The sequence below is a fragment of the Aulostomus chinensis genome, chromosome 13, assembly GCF_037954235.1.
Source record: "Aulostomus chinensis isolate RoL2024-O1b breed Wild chromosome 13, RoL_Achi_v1.0, whole genome shotgun sequence".
Classification (NCBI taxonomy): domain Eukaryota; kingdom Metazoa; phylum Chordata; class Actinopteri; order Syngnathiformes; family Aulostomidae; genus Aulostomus; species Aulostomus chinensis.
In genome coordinates this window covers 13,604,885-13,629,885 of record NC_141332.1, presented here as the reverse complement: position 1 = coordinate 13,629,885, position 25,001 = coordinate 13,604,885, and the positions used below count along the sequence as shown (strand labels likewise).

The window sequence follows — 25,001 nt, the reverse complement described above, 5'->3', positions numbered from 1 at the left end:
ATTCACCCAACTACTGGAGCTCATAGTGTGTTCAGAATACAGCGATGCACAGATACACAACTCCCTAAAGTCCGCTTGCTGTTAATAAACAGCATGTTGATGCCGAGAATAAAACTCCAGTAGAACACTGAGTATTTGTCATGTTGGAGGATGCTTTTTGGCAGGTTAATTGTCAATATCACACATGAGGCTTGGAAAGAAATAAACAGGAAAAAAAACAACAACAGGCATTATTAATGCTGCATAATAGCACGCCTTCACAAACAAGATATGAAGCAATAACTCAAGGAAGTGGGTTGGTATAAGTGAAGAGGCGCATAACTTTAACTGGGACAAAAACATAAAATATCATAGATCATTACATCTAAACCATCTGCCCAAAGAGGGACCAGGGGTCAAATTTGGCCTACAAACTATAAAATTGATTTCGAAAGAATACAACAGAATTAAGTAAATCACTTAAATGCTGTTTTCTTTTTTTGGGGACATAAAATGCAGTTTAAATATGTAGAATTCCAATAATCTTTCTTTTGTAATTTGATCAGGTAAAGTGCCATTTTGGCACAAGTGAACTGAGGAAGAGTGAAGAAGCAGAGACAGTGCACAGACAAAAGGCATTTCAACTAAAGGATGTGCACTTCGGCCAACAATTTAGTGTGGCCAAACAAGGGAAAAAGTCTGGGCCTCTCTCATCTAAAATAAATAAATAAATAAAATAAGAGTCAATAAGATGACTTAAGGATCACAAATTCTGATTAAGGCTGAACAATATATCAAGATTATCAAGGAGTTGCAACATTAGCTCCAGGTAAAATGGCATTGGAAAGTTAACATTGTTTTGTTCACATCATTTGCTTTTCTCTGCTGTTCTTTAAAAAGGGACTGAGGATAGAAGAGTCACAATTTCCTGTAATATTATGAATTATACCTTGATTGCAGGATTGGTCAAATCAACACTAATTTGATACTTTCCCCCCAATTTCCCGCTAATTCTGATTGATTATTGTCTAAATGATTTGCTGGTGCCAGGTTCGTGAAAAGGACGTTCACTCGATCACCTTTGCTGTGGGAGATTGTGAGAAGTAATGACGGAAAATGTCACTGCTACCGCTTCGATCATGCAAACCTACTGACGGATTAATAACTGGTATCAATCAGAATCAGATAAGAACTGCTCGACAGTTCAACCTGATTGTGATTGAGATTTATGATACAGATGTCAATTTACATTTGAACAGATGTCTTTTCATAAACACAACTACATTTTAAAACAATAACTGGCATATAAAGAGGGGAAACTAACTCATTGGGATTCTTAATTAAACAATTAATGCACCGATGCAGAAGACATGATCGTCGACTACTTCAATCTTCGCTATTCTCCACACCTGACAAGCTGAGAAGAGACAAAACTTATCATTTTCTTATTTGTCTATTTTAACTCTGTAAACCGAAAATATAACACAAAACAAAAAAATACAGCATCCATTTCTTGCAGCATTTCAATGTGAAGTCTAAACATATGCAGCAAGGTAATCCATAATTGATACACGTCAACAACCTAAAGGATGGAATCTATTCTTTTCTCTCAGGTTTTGTTCCTCGGTGACAGAATCAAATGTCACCGTGACAACAACATATAGTCCTGCCAGGTACTATGATGCAGACAAAAATACCCCCTGATCTGCTGTGAAAAGTTGGTGTTGCTGGATCTTTATATTGCTGCATCTTTTATTACAGCCCTCAGACCACATTAAGGTTTCCCGCAATGGCAAACAGAGAAATACTTATTAAAAGGTTCAGCTGTCGACTGGCATTAGAACATACAGAAGACATTTTTTTGCTACTCATAAGACTGTCAGGCAGGCTGGGTAAACAAGATGTTTACTACCATCGCACGCCTCCATGCTAACCAGGCCTGTCAGTCACATCAATCAAGTTTGATGCTCTAAATCAGGTGTGGATGACAAAAAAAAAAAAAAGACTAAGCAATGGATGCTACAGAAGCCAACTGAGCACCTTAGTAAAAAAAACTAAACAAAACAAGACGACTTAGTATTTAAAACACAAAGAAACAAACAAAAAAACTGCAGCAAACACTCAGTTAATTGAGCTGTTTTGCTCACAGAGCTGCAACAGATCTTTTTTTTTGCAAAAGCTTGTGCAGCAAGTTTAAAAATATATAACAGAAGATAAAAGCAGGCGAGAAAACCGCCACTGAACTGAAGCGCGCAGAACCGAGCCGAGAAGACAACATGCAAAAAGGGGAAAACAAGAGAGATGGAACAGAGGAAATGTAACAAAAGACAACAGAACAGAGTCGGAACACAGTGGAGCCGAGCACAACACACCAGAACAGGCTGTAATTGTGTTGTGCGGGACTGACCCCAGCTCATCCCAGCAGGCATTGCATGATGAATGGGCCTGGCGATGACTGCATCCCACATCCCTCCTCCTCCTCACATGCTCTTTTCTCTCCCTCGCTTCTCTGTCGCCACTATTAGCCCTCCTTCTGTCCCTCCCTTTGCTCCCCTCCCTCCCCCAAAACCACAATCTATTCAGCTACTGCCATCCCACAAGATTAATTTGCATTCAGTGCACTAAATCTTTGTATTGTACTCTTGACACAATGACATATTACAGTGCACAACTCACCTATTAAATATATAGTCCAGCTTTTGGGGACAATGTGTCTTTGCAAGATGGTTATGATGGAGTACAAATGTGAAGCAGAGGAAGGGTACAGCTTGACCGGTTTCAAACAGAGAGGCTCTGACACACAAGTCGGAGCGGAATCATTACAGGAACGGTTAGATAACCTCGATTAATGATTCACTAGACCCAAACTAATAAACTGGGTCAGATTGTGTTAGCGGTGGTAGAACGAGTAACGAGAGACCTTCAGGTTAGGCAGCGTGAGAAGGACTGGAAGTAGCGAGAGTGAGACATGGGGGGGCTGGGAAAAAGAAAATTAAAGAGTGATAAAAGAAAAAGCGAGAGAGGTGTCGATGTTACTCCACTATGGACCCTGAGGAAAGAGACAGTAATGCATGGGAAATGGGCTTTTTCCACCAGCTTTCTCTGCTCCCGTTCTCCTTCTACTGTTCCATCATGCCGACGTCCAAGGGGAGCAAAAGAGGGAGACCAAATTTAATTTGCTACACCGTCTCTAGCCATCGCCCTTTGTGCCTGGGGGGGAAAAGAAATGGATTCTGGAATTTAAAAAGGATGAATGAAATAAAGAAATAAATCAGGGCACTCAGGAGAAGGCGTCAGAGACAATAGCACAGAGGGTGGTAGAGAGAAATGAGAACAGAGTTTGTGGGAGCTTGGGGGGGGGGGGGGCAGGAAGCTGGGAGCATGTTATGTGGCCCAGATATTAACTGTATGGTTATCATAAACCAGCTGAGAGGCCCAGCCATCTGGAGGAGCCACGGGGTTACTCAAACAACCAGATCGGGGGGTGATAGCGGTCACTGCTGATGGTCTAACCCAACACGGAGGTAGCTGATGGGTTAACAACTCATTACCTCACCATGCTGTGCTCCCTTAGGAGTCATAGTATGGGCCTCTGGTCCACGAGTCTTCCTCTGAGCACACCTTTGGGTTGTTACTCACCAAAGGGGGAGCTCGGCGAAGTGACATCACCATAGAGGCCAAGGTTGTAGGCGGTGGATAGCAGGAGACAAGGGCACGGAGAAGACAAGGAAGGATGTGGACTGTGTGGGAGTCACAGTACTTGCCTTCAGCTCTTCTCTACCTGTCACATAAGCACTTTGAGGACTCAACAGCAAAGCCAGAGCCTTGACAACTTCAAACGCCTCCTTTGCTGGGGTAGATCAGAGGAAACAAAGAGATAAAGGCAAGAATAAAGAACGAAAGAGGAATCTAAAAACCACCAGGCTTGCTCAATGTGAAGCCTCTACATTGTATTGTGGGATGTCTTGAATTCTATTATCAGACTCTCAAATTCATTCCCTGCTTAGTCTGACCCAGTAGAAGGGGGGAAAAAAAAGGGGGGGGGGGGCGTCCACCCTGGACAATTGGGAGCCAGTGAGCTTTGGTCAAGCTGTAGCAACAGAAAACAAACATACATACAGCACGACCCAGACACCTGTGTTCCTTTCTCCCAACATATCCGGCCACTTAACACCTCACCGAGGGGGTAGGGTGTTGTTTGTGTTTCCTGGCTTGCACACCCCACTATGGTGCCTTTCGTTTTGCTTCTTTACCCAAATATATTCAGAGCCTCTTTGTGAGCACCAAATGCTTGCAGCTGTAGCACATCCCACTGAGCACAGCCAGCCGTTGCTCCACCTGACCGTCACAATGTCACAGTCGCAAAGCTTCTGAAAGCAAAGCTTGGTCCTCCTGATGTCATTTGCAGTCTCCAGCCGTCCCTCCCGTTGAGGTGTCCCTGCAAGGTCTGCACCGACCTCCGGGTTGCCAAACACCTGTCTTGCACAGACAGGGCCACACAAACACCCACACAAACCTCCCCCTACCACCCAGGATGGATGAGATACAGCAGGACAGGCAGACACGGCACCGACTCGGATCAGTGGAGGGGTACACTTTGGCTTGCCAGGAGGTAGACCTCGGGTCGGCACCATTACAATTCTTTCCACCTCAGCAATTTAAAATGGAGACGAGGTATGCCATCAGGCTGTAGTCAGTTTGTTACGGTGGATTCTCAATGCCCCGATACAATTCAGTGAATTGAAATAGAGACGACCCATGACCCTGGAAATACACTCATAGATTGGATCCAAAGATGAAGCTCGATAGTACAGCTGAGCTGCTCTGATGTGGCTGAGGCCGTTCGCATGCTACAGTGCTTTGTTTGCAGTGAAGCCAAATGCACTCACAGATGGAAGCCAACTGGACACCAGATGACTTGCTGTGGTGTGGTGGCCTGGTCTGCTTTGGGGCTCAGAGACGAGGGAGAGAGGGAAAGAGATGAGAGCAGGGCCACTGGGCACCAGATGCCCTGGTTAAGTTTTCTCCGTCCTGCTGTCCTGGTGGGATGCCATGATGCACTGACCTGCTCTGATTACAACACCGCAAACTACAACCTTCAAGAAGGACCTTTGAGTTGAAAAAAAAAAAAAAGTAGAAAAGTTTCTAATACTAATTGGATAAAAGCCTCATTGAATGTAGACTGATTTAGATTGAATTGGCCTTGCCTAATTAGAAATGAGTGTATATTTCAAATCAGTGTGATGCCTTTATTAGAAACTACGCAGATATAAAAGGTTTTTATGAAAGATATCAACTCCACCAGGTTTTGTTTTTTTAGTCTGAGATGATGATTCCAAAAGGTTTTTTTGACAATACTACAGCAGATTATTCAGAGGTTACAGGGCACTTATGGGCCCCTCCTGGATCGCCGACCCTGTTAACACCCCAATGTCAGAAGCCACTGAGGACTGAAATGGAAAAACTTGAATATGATGAAGGCAGAAGGGGCACTGGACGGTGTTGCGATAATACGAGTTTCCCAGTAAAATATCACAGGTTCACTGTATTTTAAAAATTATGATATATAATGATAGTCATAATGTGTATGCATCTGTTAAAAGTCTCACTGTTGAAACAATTGGGTGAAGGAAGAAAGGAGTAGAGGAAGAAAAGCTGACCCTGGCATACTGCTGCAACCCTACTGATGCGACTGATACTAAAGCCTTTGCAATCGTCGGATCTCGATCCAGTGAAACATCCGAAGGGAGATCAGGACTGACATGTTGGACAGCACTGTTGGACAACATCATATCGCCTAATGAGGGAATAACTTTTGGATGTAGTTGGTGTTTCATCTGCCCAGTAGAGTTACGGAGACTTGTAGAATCCATGTCAGTGCACATTTGAGCTGTTCTGGCAGGTTTTGGCAACCCTGCTCCTAACTCAGCCACTTTGTTGCCGTCCCTCACATTTGTTGTCAATATACTAAGAAACTGAAATGTCAGAAAACAGTCAATTCAAACTGTCAGCATCAAAGCCCCTCCCTCAACTGACTGATGAAACAGCGATTCATTCATTAAAACACAAGCACAGCTAACACTTTCTTTTTCAGAATGTTGTATACTTGCATGTAAAACAACACCGTGGCGTCTGTGGATGCACACACACACACACACACACACACACACACACACTCTACAGTAGGAGAGAGAATGTGTGTGGTATCTGTGGTGTGGTGCAGCCAGATCCAGCCGAGGCCACCAGACAACTAGATAAACATGCACACACACACACACACACACACACACACACACACGCACACACCCCCACCGAGCCCTCCATGCTCACATTAGCGAGCACCAACCAACAGGGTTTATGATGTCAGCATTAACAAGTTATATGACATTTGCATTGGGTAAAAGTAAACACACACTGGGATGACAGTCAAATTGTTCTTTTCTTTTTTCCCCTAACAACAACAGATATAATATATGTCTCAATACAACACACGCACAACTCTGAAAAAGAGTCTTCTCAATAGCTAAATAGAGACAGGCGAGAAAAAAATCTAATCATATCTGATGACTGATAGCACTTACGATGAGGACAAGGTTAGAATATCCCGCAGTGAAGTGGTGCGTTCCCATTACTGCATATCTCCATCTCGGAAAACGGCTTCATTAACAGGACAGAGGCAAGAGCTTGTCGAGTGTATGAATACGTTGTACCCCGAGGGTCCGCGAGAATGTTTGAGGTGAAGACCATTAACATACGACAGCTTGTTTTTTTGACCGCTAAATGGAACCAGGAATTGACCCACATCTGTGGCGTAAATAGCTTTCAGCTCAGGAGCCCAGGAACACCTCACATTTGGGGTTGAAAACTCTACTCTGAGGCTGAAATTTACCTCATAGAAGGGGCTGCTGATAGTGTATCACCCCCATAAGAAGAGCAACGTAACACAAATCTCAGATACTCAGCAGAGCATAGACCAGCAAAATCTAATTTGCTTTTTTGGTTGGTAGTGAGTTGGTACTAAATAACAATCCTTCCTTAATCACCGCTACAGGCCTGAACACAGCATGATGGACTGCTTTGCATTCGTCTATTCTGGATGGATTCATAGCGTGGAATTATGTTAACGTGTGTACCTAAACTCAGTGTTTGTGAAGCAGGAGTGATATAAAATCTGGCTGATACAGTCCATATCTCAGGTAACCCGTGCAGCTCTCCTGGCATATGTCCCAGTCGCTTTAGGCAATCGGAGCTGGCTATGTCTGAGCCTATGACACAGCTTTTACTTTCCCAGCGCTTACACTCCAATCATGTGTCATCTGATGAAACGCTACACCCTTGTCACCATTATTCGTCTGGATATAGAAGCCTCTGGAATGTATCGGATTCCTGCCTCAGGGGGTAGGAACCTTGGAAACATGGTTATACCTCCACCATCTAGCCTCTCCCAAATTTCCTTCTCCTCTCTCCCTCACTCTCTCCCTCTCTCTCCAGCTTTCCATTCAGCTACATTCCACCAGAGGCCTTCTTGTTTTACATCGCCTCGTCGCCCAACTGACATGTGCTCACATTTTCGACTTATGTCTCACAATAGAAGGACATCTGAGGGATGGTTTAGGGTTTCTGGACTGTTTTCTGACTATGATCTGTTAAAAACTCAGCCCCCCTACAAAGAGTGAATGATCATGCAACCTCTGCTCATGCTGGGTCGAATGACTTTAACATGCTAGAAAGAAATTTACATTTGAAAACTTTTGTTCTCTGGTGCAACAATGGTAAAACCACTCTCTAGCCTCTCCAGAGTGTAACAGTTATGCTGTGCAGTACTCAGGCTGTAGTATTGAGTATCTCTGAGTCACCGGTCTGCGTAATTCAGTCTGGGGAATTATGACAGTGGAAAATCATTTCCCTGGGCCGGGATAGGAGGCCATGGCTAATCGTTCAGTAATCTGATCTCCCTGCATACTGTAGCATTCAGCTGCTCTGCTAGCCTAGCCAGCCAGTCACACATGTGGACACCCCCGGTGCCTGCCAACTATTGCACGGAGGCTCGCTTGCTCCACACAAAAAACACTATCCAGGTTTTCCTGAGGATTAGAGATGCTATCAGATCATTTGCTAATACTTAGTTGTGTTGTGGTGTTTGAGATGTATTTACTCCGATACAGCTCGTGACGGTGCAGCTTAAGCCAAAAAATGCGCTCTGCTACATTCCAGACATCATAGGCCACAATAGTACAACCTGCATCCTAGCAGGAAGTAAAGGTTTCTTTATATGGCACTTTAAAAAAAACAAAAACACAGTTACAAAGTGCTGTATGTACACATGCTAATTGAAATAAATAAGAGGTACAAAATACGAAAGAAAACAAAAAACAAACAGCAGAGGCAAACCATGTGAACAGGATGGGAGGTCTATAAAAAGGCTTGCTGGTGTAAATTGTTTTTAGGCGTCCTTTAAACCAGTTCAGTGATTCAGCAGATTGTAGAACAGGATTCCACAGAGCTGGGGATAAGAAAGCAAAGAATTGGCCACCTTTCATTTACAGTTTGTCCTAGAAATGCCTAAAAAAAGAAAGAAAGAAAGAAAATTCAATGAACAACCCAGGGTTTAATTGCACGTGAGCTGCAATATTTGGATTCTGCAAGTAAACCAAAACCTATGTTATTTGTTCATTTCAGCTCAGCGTGAGGGCGGTTAGATATGGAAGGGTCGGAGCAGTTGTGGCGGTGTTGAATGAGGAGCTCAGAAGTACAGCTGGGGGCTAGGTCATGGTGTGACCTAGATGTAACCAGCAGGATTTTATAATGAATTTTACAAGAAGCCAGTTGAGGGAAGCAAGAACAGGAGAAGCGTGGGACCTACGGACGGTTGAGATTAGACATCTTGGACTGGACCAACTGTTGTGATTGTGTGTCAAACCGCAGTCTGTTTTGGGTCAGTTTCATTCCAGTATCTTGTGGAGGCAGTGGTGCTGTAGTACTAGTATATAAATGCATGAACAAGAACCATAGGGAGCTGTACTGCGGTAAAAAGAAGAGATTACATCCAGTGGACAGGGCTGAGGATTGGAAAGCTGCCTGGCTCCAACCCCAATCTAAAGAGAGGTCGGCCCCCCAAACACACTGGGGGCCCTGACATGGAAAAACACAGGAGCTGGCATGTTCTTGGGCACCGCAGTCCCAAACACCTTGTGTAGCGTTTTATGTGACGGGACGGAACATTCCACTCCCTCTTCCAGGTACATCGAAGTATTAATAAATCATTCAAGGCTATGATTGACACCAAGCTACCTTCTCGTCAGCGCTTCCCATTCAAGCCTAAAATCTAAAATGACAAATTGTCTGCAATCATGCCTCATTCTGATAAACGCCCCAACACTGTTTGGCTGTCCCCATTTGATCTGTCACGCCTTCAGCATTTCATCAACCTCTGTGTGTAGGCATTGTAACCGAGCCACTGCGTTTCAGAGGCATATCTAAGTAAGAGACGCTGATATACGATCAAATGGCCGTGGCAGCAGTGGCAGCCTTCATCAGCTGAAAGCGCTAGATCACAGCATGTTTGGCAGCCAGTGGGAGCAGTCAGATGGAGGGTTAGAACAACCAGATGAACAGTTGGCACAGATAAATAGAAAGCAACCTAAGAGTCGGCTCGCCACAATTTTTGACAAATAAATGACAGCAACCACAGTCTTTTTTAATCTAATTTGCAAATGAAATAAGCCCTATATTAAAAAAAAAAGAGACTAGAATATGTGGAAAAACAGCACATGGGAAAAATGTGAAGCATCCGACTAATAATTTCTGCTACAAGTGTGCGTCTATAGTCAAGACAAAAAGCAGGGAAAGCCCTCATGACTCCCACAAATACACTCTTTGAGTGTGAGTCACTCTCCTTCCTTTACCCACATAGGTGCACGTAAGCACACCCCAAGGCAACAGTTTTCAGGCAGGTCTGGACTGCCCCTTTTGTGAGCGGAGTCAAATGTTTATAGTGCTTAATGGATGCAGCTATCCTGGTTTCTCCACCTTAAACCAAAGAGCAGGATGAGACAGTTAAGTCACTGGTGGTCATACATAGAAACCCCACTGCATCACTTCAATGGTGCATTATACAAGAAACACATCTTGAGAATAATTCCAACTGGACGCATGCAAGCGTTTATAGACTCCAACTTATTATCAAGCTCCACTTCAAAGAATGCTACAGCGCTGCTTCAGGATGTTTTCAGACTTAAAAGCAAAAATACTGATTATTGGACAGGGTAAGCGTGACTCTGCAGAGGATTCCTACAAGCAAAGAATAAGTCTGATCCATCAGTTGCATTATTCTCTACTCACTGCTGATAATTAACCCACATTATCGTTTGGACAAATTGAGTAAGTCGCATTCCCCTGCTGATCTTTGGACCACCTCTCTCGTGTGCAGTGCTATTAGATGAGGTGGCGGAGAGTCGCGTCGACCTTTAATATCGTTTGCAAACACAATCGTTTGGCCTTTTCAAGTCCTTCATTGCAAATCACACATCAGAGTGGAACATTTGTAGGTCAATTTTTGCCCGTTAGTTAAAGCTGGGGGTTTGATATAAGTGGGTGAATCCCAGCAGCTACAAAGTTACAAAAATAAGTTGTAGCTGGTGGCGGCTGCATGACGGGAAGCGGCTGAATAAAGAATTCCTGTATTAAATCACCGAGCAGAGCAGCTCTATCCTGAGCTGAACACAAACTTCCACCCTCCCCAACAATGACGCTAGCCGTCTCTCTAGCCCAACAAACGGGTAGAAAGGTGCCCCCCCGACGCCAAACTAAGCCACCGGGGCTTCGTGTTTCCACACGGGCCGAACACTGGCCTCATTCTCCGTCTGCGCCAGACAACTAGCCTGGCCTGGGAGAGCGAGCCGAGCAGAGCCGCGGCGGCGGCGGCGCTGCTTTCAGTCGCCCAGCGAACATGTGCGGAAACACGGCGACGAGACCGTGCTGCCACCGCGTACTCACCGTATCTGAGTCTAGATGGATTCAGGACGACTCCAGGTTCCTGGCTCGAATGCGGGATTGAGACACACTGGGCTCATGTTGTCGTCTCGGCTTGCAATGTCGTCGGCCGTGATGTGGAAGGCAGCAGCTATACGGTGGACTCGGTTGTGAGAAGTCGGGAAATCTGATGCCCCTCTCTTTCTGCAGCTGAGAGCAGCGGCAGTGCGCCATAACTGTCGACAGGGAGCGCCCGAGCGGCACATTTTTGCCTCTAATATGCGCATACATGCATACACAAACATGCAAAGAATCAGTGTGCGATCAATCCAGGCTCTCCAGCGCTGAGATTACTCTGCTGGATATCATGAACTCTCAGTGGGTAGTGTAACTGGGATTATCTCCGATTTTTAATGCTTACTATATCAGACAAGTTCAAGGTTGGTGGTGATTATCTGATTCGTCACAATTATATATTTTACAATATGTAAAACGCAAATGTTGAAAAGCCTTAATGTCTTGTGATGTGTTTCTTATTTCTCAATTCTTTTGTTACTAGTCTTATGTTTTCTTGTTTTTGGTTACTGTTTTTTTTTTCCCTGATTTTTTTTTGTACCTCATCTATGATTTATAGTAGAAGAAAAGGAATAATTTCATCTTTAATAAAACACTTTAATCTGTGTTTGTCTTTATATTTTGAAACAGTTTTGGGCTTAATCATAAAATCAGTCACTTCATTAGTAATGCTTTCAATCAAATGTGAATCATTGTGATTATAACTGATTAATTTGACTGTTTTTGTGGTTGTAGATTGTTATGGTTGTTAAACTGGATGACATTATACCATGTGATGTCTCTAATATTTTGGCTACCCAATTTACATGAAAACAACTTTCAGTATAAAGTACTGCTATAGAACATCCCCATCCACTAGAGCCTCAATAATAACCCTCAACAAGAATTTAATAACTTTTTGACAGCATCAACAAAAAATTGAAAGCTTCATAAAAGTAGAATTCATGGCAGAGCTGTTAGGTTGAATTACACTGCAGTCTTTAAGGAAAAGTGATCGTGCCCCCCCCCCCCCCCCTTTGTTATGGGGACAATAAAATGGTCATAGGGACTTTATAATACTCAAGGTAATATTATTCCTCTAAAAAGAGATTCTCCTCATATTCATTCTAAGGGAAATTGTATGAGGAGAATATCGCCAAGAATTCATTTATATAAAAAGGATTGTATTTGGGATGTTAATTATAATAAGATAAATGATAACCAAGCAACAGTAACCTTCAATTACATCAAAACAAATATTAAGCACAAGATAAAATCTAAAGGAATATTAAATATACACAGGAATAGAGAAAATTTGCCTAAACAGGATGTAGTACCACAGGGTAGAGGAAGGAACTGCTAATGCCTCTTTCATGCTTTAAAATGAGGAACAAAAATAAGGTAACACACCTACGCACCCCCTGACCTTGTGACTCATGAGGTTTGTGATTTTGATTACAGAGCTGCAAAATCAAGACAAAGCCGTCCTTCAAACCAGCTCTGGTTGACTCATACACATCACATGATAGAGGAGACAGGGTCACACGACTCATTAAAACCGAGAGGGAAATGCCCAGAAGGTTTACTTTGCTGTTCCACTAAACAGGGGGGCAAGAGGCAGTCTGAGCACCCAGCTGCTCATGGGGAACCAGGAGGAGGTCATCTTAGCTCTTCGTGAAGGAAATAGAAGCATGGGAGCAAATTAATGTTACTGACTCAAAGGCACTCAGGACTAAAATGACCAAAAAAGATCTGTTAGTGTTTTTCATCTCAGATGAGCAAACAAATGCATTCGATTTGCGTGCCTGACCTGCTGAATGGAACAGCAACCACACTGAGGAAGAGCTGCCAGCACTTCGAGCCTGTATCTAATCCGTTTGCTTTGACTCTGCAACCTCACCCTGACCTTAACTAAACATTAAGGGCTTAATGCCAATCCGATATCGCAAACATCCTTTGCCCCACTAATTGGAGTTTCACACAGCAAAGACACCCTGACCTGAACTGGAACAGGTGGGTAGATGAACTGTAAGTGGACTATTCAATTGGCTTAGGCACAAGTGCGCGCGCACACACACACACACACACACACACACACACACACACACACACACACACACACACACACACACATACATATACACACACACACACACACACACAAACACAGCAATGGAGGAAGTACTGACCCTGCATCCATTTTTAGCATTTATATCATGTTTTATGAGTGAACATACTGCCTTAAAAATCATACAAATGTTAATATGAAATACATTCAAGTAAAAAAACAATCCGAAAAACCCCCACCAATTTACAAAAAGAGTAATTCCTTCGCAAATGTGGAAGATTTTCACTTCAAAAATACACTTTCTGAATTTATGTCAGCACCAGATTTAAAGTTGTTTCAGCCTTGCTGGTTGGTGCATTATCACCAAGACAACAGTGAAGACAACATTGTCTCTTTACAGCGCAGTAAAGAGATTACACACGCACGGATACCGCGGGCCAGGGTGTCATATGCTGCCCGGTATACTGCTTCCTCTCACTGCAGTTTCATGGGTTTGTTTTGTGTATACAATCTTGAAATAGAGCGACACCCCGAGGTGAAACGTGGCAATCCGGCGCGTTGCATCGTGGTCAGGTCTGACCTCACACTCGGCAAAATGGCGACGTCCCTCGGCTCCAACACCTACAATAGACAGAACTGGGAAGACGCGGTACGTTCAGTTCGCTTAAATTTATAAAACTGAGATTTCGACCGCGGAACAAATATTCATTGCTACATTCCGGGGGATCAATATGCCACAAATTCTGTAAAATTTGGCGGAAATCTGTCTCGTTTGCTAGATGGCTAGTTAGCCTTCCGCAAGCTAACCTTTAGAGGCAGAAGCGTGGTTGCTAACTGCTATCTTCTTTAGCATGCCAGTATTACTCACAGTAATTGATCGCCCATTCGTTAATATAGCTGTCTACCTTTGAATCTACTGTGATCCCAGTTGTCACTGAATTAGGGACGATAAGAAACTTGGTTCTGCACAGAATAAACTCCGATTCCCGGTTTGGGTAGTCTAGCGGTTAGCGTAGCTAACCTAGCAATGCTAATGAAAGTTAGCACTGGCGGGTTAGCGTCAGTGATGGGGAATGGCCAACCAATATTAGTCAGTATGTTCCTACACGAAACCAGACCGTCGCATTGTAACGTTCATGTGACCAAGTGATAGTTTATAAGGCGTAACTGTCGCTGTAAGTCTAAGGAACCGACGTCCAAACGAGAAAAGTTGTGCTTCTGTCAATTGGAGATGTTGAGTAGCCTTTGTAACGGCATTTACTCGTTGGTAATGCCGTTACTCCTTGTTGTCATTCTCGTCATGGCCGCGGACAGGTTACTGATTTCGATTAAGCTAATAACACTAGTTGGACAAAATGAAACTCTCCCATAGTTAGTAAATCTTTCCTTTAAGTTTATACTAACGCATTGAGGTCTCACTTTCCTCTCAAAATGGTCACACTATAAAAGGCAGCAAATCAGTTTCATCTGCAAAGACATGACACAGTTGGGCCTTTGGCCAATGTTGATTTTGTCAAGATATTAGAATATAAACTTTGCAACCCTAGCCTGTGCAGTTGACGTTTGTGCTACTAGAGCTGCTTATATTTAGGCGTTTGGCTGATGCTGTTGGAAAGATGAATTCAGGCTATGCTCCTTCTAAGCAGCTAGCACTTGGACTGAAACAGCATCCTTCAACAGATGGCGAAGTGGATCCCGTAGCACTTCTTGTAGTCACACAGCTAAATTCACCAAGGTCCCCCTCTGTAGAAAGAAAACAAAACTATGCGAGTGAGCTTCAGATGACTGTGGATGATGAAACAGATAAAGTGCTTTTATTTCACTATCCTTTCTTTCTCAGGATTTTCCCATCCTGTGTCAGACATGTTTAGGAGAAAACCCTTATATTCGCATGGTGAGTGAGCATTAGTGCACTGTATTCTAGTGCTGACAGAAATATGTGTTTGCACTCACACTTTTCCATGCTGTTTTTTAGACCAAGGAGAAATATGGGAAAGAATGCAAGGTACGTTCAGTGTAAATATTTAGAATTATAGGATTCAGCATACAACATTTTTGACGGGGTGTGAATATTTCTACATCATTTTACGTTTTGTGTCCCTCAGATCTGTGCCCGACCTTTTACTGTCTTCCGCTGGTGTCCGGGGACACGGATGCGTTTCAAGAAGACAGAAGTCTGTCAGACGTGCAGTAAAATGAAGAATGTTTGTCAGACATGTTTGCTGGACCTGGAGTATGGTGAGTTACATATGTTAATATTCACCCCTTTCTGAAGGAACATATTCCTACAAACACTGTAAACAACCCCTGTCAGCTGTTCTGCTCTCTGCTGTTAAGACAGAAACTCTGTGCCTGGACTTTATTTTATGCAGAATACACACAGCCGTCCATGGTTACGCTAACAGTACAGACTAGCCGTGTGCTAACACCGCACACAGCCTGGAACTCTGCTGCACTGCTTTGCGAATTGTTTTCACAGACAGTCTCAATGTAACATTTTTCAGGCAGCTACTCACTGAGCTGCAAGCCACTGACTGATGGTTCGAAAGCGAAAGGCAGACACAAATTTTTTGTACTTATTGATGAACTAATGACAACAATGGTCAAGGTGCCTTCTGAAAGCCTGAGCAGAGTAGCACCGGCTACCTTGGCAAGCCTACTAGCCTACAACTTAATCCACTCTTTGCTGCATTTTGTATTTTACAGGTTTGCCCATCCAGGTTCGGGACACTGGCCTCTCGATTAAAGATGATGTTCCAAAGTCAGACGTGAACAAAGAGTATTACACGCAGAACATGGAAAGAGAGGTAAACTTATTCTGATAAGTGCTAGTTGTTGGAAAGTGCTCATGTTTATTCATAACTGATTTGGGATTTCAATTTGGAACATCTTTGTCTTCAGATAGCCAATTCTGACGGCACTCGACCAGTTGGCCAGCTAGGAAAAGCCACCAGCTCCAGTGACATGTTGCTGAAGCTGGCCCGGACTACACCGTACTACAAGAGGAACCGGCCACACATCTGCTCCTTCTGGGTGAAGGGGGAGTGTAAGAGAGGGGAGGAGTGTCCCTATAGGTGAGGAGTATCTCACAGTGTGGTGTCGGTCTCGGGTGTCGAGTGATTTATATCCCTTTCTTACTATTCATGTTTTGTTATCCGAACATTTGTCAAACAGACACGAGAAGCCAACAGACCCTGATGACCCACTTGCAGACCAGAACATTAAAGACCGTTACTATGGTATCAACGATCCAGTTGCTGACAAACTACTGAAGCGGGCCTCGACCATGCCCCGACTGGACCCCCCGGAGGACAAGACCATCACCACCCTCTACATAGGGGGTCTTGGCGATACCGTTACTGATGGAGATCTCAAGTGAGGATCCCTGTTCCACCAGACCTGAGGCTTCCTGTAGCCTGATAGATGAGTCTTACAACACTGATTCCTGTGTTTTAGGTCCATTAAGTTTGTTTCTTTGTTATTGTAGGAGTCACTTCTACCAGTTTGGTGAGATTCGTACCATTACAATAGTTCAAAGGCAGCAGTGTGCCTTCATCCAGTTCGCCACACGGCAGGCAGCTGAAATGGCTGCAGAGAAGTCCTTTAACAAGCTGATTATCAACGGACGGAGGCTCACCGTTAAGTGGGGAAGGTAAGAAGCTGACTGAGCTCCTGGGACGTTGGTACTGAGTGTGTGGTCTGTCCCATTTCTTGTGGTCAACAGTCAACTCGGCAGATTAAACCCAGTGCGTATTTCTATCTCCCAATAAGAACCAGCAGACAAGCCGAGGGAGGCCTAGCTGTGTGTTTTATCTCAGGTGTGTTAGCCCGTTGGCTGTTTTTGAATTATTAATTAGCTGAGAGCAGCAGAGCTATCGGTATCTTTTCACTTGGTCACAGACGATGAGCAGAGCCACTTGGAAGGCAACGTGATCAATAATGATTTGCTTATTAAACACCAGGTTTTGTTCGGTGAGCATATTTCTGGACTATTGATCCTCTCCCAGTTGCAGATTATGCACAACTAAGGAATGCCTTTTTTTTTTAATTTGAATTATGAACAGAGTTTTTCACAGAGGTTTTAGCTCAGCAGAACACTTAAAAATCTCTTTGTGCATATCTAAAATATTTGGTCTCTTTTAGGTCTCAGGCAGCGAGAGGGAAGGACGGCATCAAAGATGGCATCAATGAGATGGGTATCAGACTTGATCCTGTACCTGGCCTACCTGGAGGTGAGTCACAAGACATATAGCAAAATCTGTATCAGGACTTAGTGCATAGAGAGTCAAACCCCCCCCCCCCCCCCAAACTACGATGAGGGTTGTTGCTGACGTGTTTTGGAATGTACTCGATGTGCTATAGCTCTACCACCACCACCGGCTCTGGATGAAGAGACTCCTGCAAACTACTTCAACCTGGACCCAGGCACCTCTCCGGCTGTTATGAATATTGCTCTGCCCCCTCCGCCTGGCATCAACCCGCCCCCTCCAGGTAAAATCACCACTGTTAACAAGTAGACAGCAGCTTACATGGGCCAGGTAGAAATATCACACATAACACATTGTGGTGTCCTTGTCTTTTGCTTTCGCAGGTTTTGGCCCACCTATGTTTCACCCCATGGGTCCGATGGCTCCACCTATGCCCCCTCCCATGAGCATGAGACCTCCAGGTCAAATTCACTACCCATCCCAGGATCCTCAGCGCATGGGTGCCCATGCTGCACACGGCTCACGCCACGGCGATTAATCACCAGAATAAAATCAACCGCGGGCTGTGATGAGGCGTCCTCCTTCTCTTTCAGTCAGACCTGCTCAGGTGGTTTCACTCGGGATGCTGTTGGACCTGAACCCTGCGGACGACTGCAGGTATAATTGTGCTGCATAGAAGGGACAGCATCTCTAACGTACTGCACAGGGAATGAACGAGTGGCGTCTGTCCTAGGAGGGACAACAGCGACTTTGTCTCTACCTGCATTTCAAAGTATCAGGACCAGCATCCAAACATAAAGACTTCAACAACAAGAACTGTTTTATTAGGCTCCTGTGTCGGGAGCCAATGTACATATGAAAATGTATTCTTAAGGTGAAACTTGTATTTGTTGAATTGTGAAAATCACCGTGGGGAGGGAGGGGGTTCAGTGAGGATGTTTATTTTTGGTTTCAATGCCCTATTTTATGTTTTTTTGTTTTTTTTTTCTAAATCTTGATATTCCGCAGCATAACAACTTAGTTTCTCGTGAGGCTTTTCTTTGATTGTTGTTTCCACTCACCATTAAATTTAGTCAATCATATCAGTTACTGTTATTAATATCAATGTATGTTTTTAGAGGGGAGAAGAAGGTGAAGGAGCTGAGACATTGATGTGGGGAGTAAGACACTGCAGGGAGAGAGAAGAAAGGATGGGGGGGGGCTGCAGCATTCTGTTCTCTGCTGAGTTAGCTCCACTCAGCAGTAGCTAAGTGCTTTATACTTCATACGCAGGCGTTCTTTTTCGACAGAGGGATGATGTTAGTAGGGCGAGAAGAGCAAGTGTAGTTCAGTGCGTCAGTCTTCAGCTTTTTCATAGTTCATTAGACTCAGCGGAGTAAACAGCCCCCCACCCCTTGGGGGCTTTGTTGAAGTTGGGTCGTCGACACATTCGGTCCAGAGCAATACTGGGCAGGTTCTCAGCTTCAACCGCTTCAAATGCAATTACTGGGATCACCCTCTTGCTGGCCATACCACCACCGAATGGCATCGGAGATCTGAGTGACAAGGACGAGAGGTTGAAGGCATTAAAGATGAACTGAGGTGTGAAATCAGCAAACGAATACCAAAATTAGGAGAGTTCTTGAAAATTAGCTCCACAAATACCTGACTAGCCTTTTTTGCATAATACTGGTTTAAACAGACATTAGAGGTCATGGTCATGAAAACCTTCCTCATAGGTGAGGACAAATAATGCAAGTTTTCAGTAACTGATGGAATTGTAAACTGAAGTAAACCAGTGGGATGAAAAACTGGGTCTGCAGTGAACTAAGCCTTTTCCACTCACGTAGTTTTAAGATTTAATTACGGCTTTATAATTTCATAATAATCTTTGGGGTGTAAACGGATCCCGCCACAGGGGGTCAAGTTCCAGACTGGCAGGCGGAAAGTGAGTGATTGACATCCTTAATCAAGCAAATCTTCATTTGCCTTTCATAGATTCTTTCCTCCATCTGGCTGAGCTTAACCTTTGTTCTGTCTCGCTGGTGTGATGTAATTCCTTGTGTTCCACAAGAAAGATGATTCCCTTTTTTTACTCACAATCTGTCTTCTGAGGGCATTAAAAGCTTTGCGGATCCCCCCCTCCAGTGGTTCATCTTTCAAGTGCCAGGGTTCAAAATAGCCATCATGCGGCTGCGGTCCAATGTGGTGCAAGCCAGAGACTGGATTAATTTTCAAAATGGGGAAACATGGAGTGGAGCCGAGGGAAGAAATGATGGATGACATGGTTTGGACATCTCTGGGTCTATTTGAAGATGGGTGGGGCTCTTAACTTGTGATTCCAGATGAAGAGAATGTATAATCCTCTAGACTTGAGGGTTTTTACCTGTTGAAGCACCTGTAGTTGAGAGGCTGCTGGCTTTTTTCACGGGGGGGCAGCTTTGAACTGAGGCCTTCTGGGAGATCATCATTCCCTCCCAGGGCTTCCCTCCACGGGGAGCAGTACGATCTGGGAACTACTGTTGTATTGAACTTCTCATGAGGAATTTCCTTCAGCGGACCAGAATATCCTGGGGGGAAAAAAAAAAAGTAATTTAAGGAGATCAAGATGTGTTTTTGCCCCAAATTTTATGTGGTTTCTTAAGGTAAAGTAAACAATACACGCTCTGCTGTGCCGAGGATAAAAAGGTTTTTCTAAACTAATTACAAAAGCCATTCAAGTGAAAATAAGCGAGCGCACACACCCAAACATCTAATAGACATAAATCTACTTCCTGTCACTCCTGTCAACAAAGGGATCCACAATAATTAAATCTCAGTGTGAATCCCTGATGGAAGTTTAACTGGCTGTCACTGGAAGCGCCTGTACCTTCTGTCAGGCCAAATACACAGCAGCATTCAAGCTAAGATTAAAAGCAAAGACAATTACTTCCTGCACACTGCCAGTTCTCCTGACACTGATGGGCAGACAACTCATTTGTTGGTTTAATGTTTTTCTACATGAAACAAGCAGACGTGGTGTCCATGCACTGCGGTGAGTTAGACCTCTCATGCTTGTGGCAGTCTGAGGTGATCCCGTCTTTGCCGATGTAAGACCGTTTACCTGGAGCCAGGACGTCAGGACTGCCCTTCTTTGCTACAGTCTTCTGAAGATTCATGACCAGGCTATGCTTACCAGGGATGGTGAAACCTTGGTGCTGGCCTACTCTCTGGGGCCCGGGGACAACTGGTGGGGGAGGAAGAGCATCTGCATAGGCCTGGGAAGGAATTTAAATTGGTTATATTTATTTATTTATTTGTCGAATACTGCAGCATACATTATATAAGGTTTAAAGTTTAGTATGTCATATTTCAGCTTTCGATTTAAATGTCTTTTAAAGTTGTGAAGATACTGGGGTTGCTAGTTAATAACAGAATGCCTGTTTATATAAAGGGGGAGTGGGCACCAGGGTTAGGGTCCAATAGGGCACTAATAGATCGGGACACAAGGCATGCGAGTCAGTTCTGTATGGAAGCCAATTGACGCCAGTAAAAGGAACCCAATCTATAGCCTTTATCACGAAGATTCTCAGGGGGTAATCATAAAGTTAAGTAAATCTAGGATAAAAAAAGTCAAAAGTATGAGATGAATAATGACATAATTTTGAGATGAAAAGTTTCAATCGTGAGAGTTAAAAGTTAAAAAAACATGATAGAAAAGTTGAAAATATTGAGGAAAAAATTATGAAAAAGGACCTATTCATCTCCAATTTTAACCTTTCCCTCGATATCTTAACTTTTAATCCTAATCATCAATTCCTTATCTCATCATTTTAACTTTTTATTTCAACGTACATGACAAAAATAACAAGATAAAAATAAACATTTTATCTCATAATTTTAAAATTATGTTCAATGTAATAATTATGACATATTTCCTCAAATGTGACTAACAAGGAAAATATTTTATTATCATCACCACATTATAATACATATAATTTTTACTTCACTGGCAGAAATGGGCTTCCATAGCCTTGACACGAACGTACATCCCGATGTGCCCCATGGTTTAATGGTAAATCACTGTAAACATCTTAAAATGTGCTTTTATTGCTCTCTCATCCTTGAAGGTGTGAGAAACAACTCTTTTTGCACATGCACGTACTGTGGTAACAAGTTTAATTCCTTTTGCTGCTCTAGAGAAAATGAGACCACAGACTCTGGGAAGGGTCAAACTTCAGTGGTGAGTAATTATAGCTCCCTGATAAATTCTGCCCACTAACAAGCTGTTATTAAGCATTAAGTGCATGTCAGAAACATCTGTGTAAGTTAGTTCAGATGATATGAGTCATGGTGTGCTATGTGCCCGCCCCCACGCTGCCTTACACTGATGGTGTTGAAAGCACCATCGGCAGCGTTCTCCAGCGTGAACCTCTCAACTCTCTTCTGTCTCTCCTGAAACATGCGAGAGCCTCGATTGGAGGATTGGAGATTGAGTTCCTCCATCATCACGTCTTTTGGAACACTGATCTTCTTCCCCAGATTCAGACGCCCTAGCACAACATGACAAAGATGATCACACGTAATATTACTCCAATGGTGTGTGGTACTGAATGACTCCTCACATGAATACGTTAAGATATTGAGTTTAGAGAGGAAAGCAACACAGATCCTCTTGTTTCTGTTGGGATAAACAGCCAAGGGGTGCTGGAGTTGGTGTGTAGCATCACCAAGCTGAAATCCGGGCAGGGTCTCTGCTCATCGGAGGGACTGAAATAGCCTTGAAATGATGTCAGGGCGCGCGTAATGTTTGTGCTAGTCCAGGGTTGCATGGGTAACTGGCCATATAAATAGGATCTTTGGATGAAAGACTTGTAGGAGAGGATGGCCCTCTTTCTTGCTCACGATAAGTGTTTGGAGACGGCAGGGCATACGCCACCATTGAGAAGCTGCCTTTGATCGGCCGCTGTAAAATTCCCTGGTGGGAGTCACAATTTGCTGAGTTGAGGGGACTCGGTTTCTAAGCTTGGCTGGCGGATAGGAGGGACAAACAAACAGTGCAGCTGAGTTAGTCTCTGCTGCACTGTTTGGAGGGCAACACACGGGGAGCGCTTAGATGAACCGTTGTGCAGGTGTCCCCAGGCGGAGGACACACTTACACAGATACGACCACACGCAAAGCCGGTTTTAATACCGTAGGCGTGATGTGTGTGTAGCTTTGCTCTCTACTACGATGTATCGTTTCAAACCAGCTCACCTGATTCCGAAGTTCTTACCTCCTTTGGCCTCCCTTGCCAGCGCCCGAGCCTGCAGCATCCTCTGCTTGGCCACATTATCCACACCTGACTGCATCATGATTTTCCTCTGATAGACAGACATTTTAGAACCATTTATCTTAAGTGTGGCTTCTATAGGCACTACACTGCCACTTTTATATGTAGAATTCACAGCTCAAATCAGTACTGACAAAATGTCTTCTGGTTGAGTTGTAGAAGTAAAAAGTGAGCTTTTCTACCTCAAAGGTTAACATGAAACTTTTTTCTATCAAGGAGACTGTTGAGGAGTATCAGGGCCAAAGATAAGAAAGTTGGAGGAGGTTTTTCAAACTTTTCTATGACAAAAAGTGAAATATCAAGAAAAAAATGTTGAAATAGGATTTTGAGAATTAAGTCAAAATGCTGAGACTAAACATGACCTTTCAAGATTGAAGTCAAACTTCTAGCTGAATGCAGCTGCATCTACTGAATGTTTTTTGGAGAGCATTTGATGAAATTTTACTTCAAAGTCAGGTTAAGGAGGAGTAAATTAGCTCTCATTTTGAGCATAATAGGGTAGTAGGTATAGGGGCTAGAAGAGATAGTTCCAAACCATGTCAATTTGGAAGAGCTTGGTGTTATTCTTGAGATACAATTTCAACTTTGACAGTTTGATATAATTATCAATATGTTGACATAACTTTCAACATTTTGACTTGCTTCTAAATATTTCAGCTTGACACGTAAATTCTTTTTTTTTTCTCATTCCAGGCCCTAAAATTCTTCCATACATGTCATTTGTAAGGAAACAAACAACATTAATTATATTTTGATGACTTTTTTTTTTTTTTTATAATCCAAACGCTTCCAGTGATGATAAAATGTCACAATGCCGCAAATCCAAAATGCAAAAGTTCACATTAAACTCATGTCTGCAGCATCCTTGCAATGGTTCAACTCCTGGCTTCCACATCTGGTCTCTTTTAGGAGTTTTGTTGGAAACTATCATGAGATAAGATCACACTTCTCACTCTTACCTGTGTGTTCTGACTGTCGGTGTGTGTCTGAGCTGATGGAGTCGGTCTGGATGGCAATGAGTTTTATCCTCTACTGGAGCTGAGATGTTTCCAAACTCCTCAGTGGAGAAGGAATAGCCTGGATTAAACTCTTCCCAGGATGCCTTGGGCCCTTACCTCACTGGGCTATTTTAGCAGGAGTGAGGATGGATGGAGGGAACACTCGGGGGGAGTATTAGAGGGCGATTAGGGGGAAGGGGCAAGTGCAAAGATTTACATCCTGACCTCAAACGTCTTGGATAATAAAAATCTGATCCTGTGTATGCGTGTGTGAGTGCATGCATGTGCGCGCGCGTGTGTGTGTGTGTGTATGCTTACGTGCGTGCATAATAACAGCTGCTGCCCAGACAGTGACACTAAACTCCCAGAGGGGCCAAGTATCCAGCCTCTCCACTGCAAACATAGACACACACACACACACGCACATGCACACACACGCACATACACAACACAACTGCAACATGTATTTTCCTTCTCTCAGTCTATTGTTTCTTCTGTAAAACTCATATAAACTGTAGTCGGCAGCTTGAAAACACAACCTTCCGTCTGGGCCACACAGACAGAAGCTGTAAATCGCTGAGTTCACAACCTCTGTGGCAGTTTGTTGGTCCATTTTTGTTGCTGTCATGCCTTTCATGTCTGCGTCTTCCGAACAGACATGAATTATGGCCATTCCATATATTTCTCATTCCTCCTTCGTCTGAAACTTTTGTTACAAATAACATCTTATTCCCATCGTGTTTGTATTGGCTTACCAACTGCTGAGAAACTCCATTTGTGGTTTCTGCCTGAACCCACATTTTGTGCCACACTTGACGTGATGCCCTTTAACTTTATATTTATTTGCCCTTTTTTGCACTCAACTTCGTCTTTAACTTGCAGCATTTCATCCCACAAATTGATTCATTGAGCTCAGCAGGAGCCCAGAAGAGAAAAACATTTTCTTTATCCCTGCTGAGATTGGATATCGATTTTGCACCTGCTCTGCTCCACACCCCCGCAGAAGACCCCCCGGCCTCTGAGAGAAAATGTTGTGTCACTCTGAGTCACAGAAAACCCTCTGCAGACACACAGTGAAAGCTGATATGCTCCAGACCATTAAAATGTGTTTGCTTGGTCGAAAAATGTTATTTGTCTCATAAATGCAGTGTTTTTTTGTGTGAAAGGACAATAGCTTTGTGATCAGACCTTATTTCCTGTGACTGGTGTCATCTGTGTTTGAGAGATGGTCTTCATGTCACACAGAGCTGCACCGCCACCCGGTGCTGACAGTTGACACAGGAAACAATGCCACCCATCAAATTCGAGGACTTGTGTAGGTGGAACACCTTTAAAACCGTGTGTGGTGCTGGCCCTCTGATGAAAGCTGAGTGGTCTGAGGGAGTCCTAAACGCCACAGGTAGGAAAATTGTTGTTGTTGTTGTTGTTTAAA

At 43.6% G+C, this 25,001-nt stretch overlaps 3 protein-coding genes across 6 annotated transcripts in view; 1 reads left to right on the top strand and 2 right to left on the bottom strand.

Annotated features, from left to right (window-relative positions):
* ndst1b (N-deacetylase/N-sulfotransferase (heparan glucosaminyl) 1b) overlaps positions 1-11,164 on the bottom strand; it is a 45,225-nt gene extending 34,061 nt beyond the window's left edge. The window contains exon 1 of the mRNA XM_086221437.1: positions 10,975-11,164. The gene's annotated coding sequence lies outside the window, so the exon portion shown is untranslated. The remainder of the gene's footprint in view (positions 1-10,974) is intronic.
* A 2,314-nt stretch (positions 11,165-13,478) lies between these two features.
* rbm22 (RNA binding motif protein 22) lies at positions 13,479-19,401 on the top strand. 2 transcript variants are annotated; one of them, XM_086221433.1, is made up of 11 exons: positions 13,479-13,531; positions 14,913-14,966; positions 15,048-15,077; positions 15,178-15,310; positions 15,779-15,879; positions 15,974-16,146; positions 16,247-16,447; positions 16,560-16,724; positions 17,216-17,304; positions 17,435-17,563; positions 17,664-19,401. In XM_086221433.1, the coding sequence occupies exons 2-11, from the start codon at positions 14,964-14,966 to the stop codon at positions 17,816-17,818; spliced, it is 1,179 nt and encodes a 392-aa protein (XP_086077559.1). In that variant the 5' UTR covers positions 13,479-13,531; positions 14,913-14,963; the 3' UTR covers positions 17,819-19,401. The 2 variants fall into 2 exon arrangements, with proteins under 2 accessions (XP_086077559.1, XP_086077558.1); XM_086221432.1 differs by lacking the exon at positions 13,479-13,531 and adding an exon at positions 13,566-13,721 and having other exon boundaries at positions 17,664-19,400.
* On the bottom strand, positions 18,125-23,674 carry LOC147250959 (myozenin-2-like). 3 transcript variants are annotated; one of them, XM_086221435.1, is made up of 6 exons: positions 23,531-23,674; positions 22,515-22,602; positions 21,625-21,791; positions 20,363-20,516; positions 19,646-19,829; positions 18,125-18,815 (listed from the first exon to the last, which is right to left on the bottom strand). In XM_086221435.1, exons 2-6 carry the CDS (start codon positions 22,591-22,593, stop codon positions 18,632-18,634), a joined length of 768 nt encoding a protein of 255 aa, XP_086077561.1. In that variant the 5' UTR covers positions 22,594-22,602; positions 23,531-23,674; the 3' UTR covers positions 18,125-18,631. The 3 variants fall into 3 exon arrangements, with proteins under 3 accessions (XP_086077561.1, XP_086077562.1, XP_086077560.1); XM_086221436.1 differs by having other exon boundaries at positions 20,435-20,516; XM_086221434.1 differs by lacking the exon at positions 23,531-23,674 and having other exon boundaries at positions 22,515-22,617.
* Positions 23,675-25,001: the final 1,327 nt, after the last annotated feature.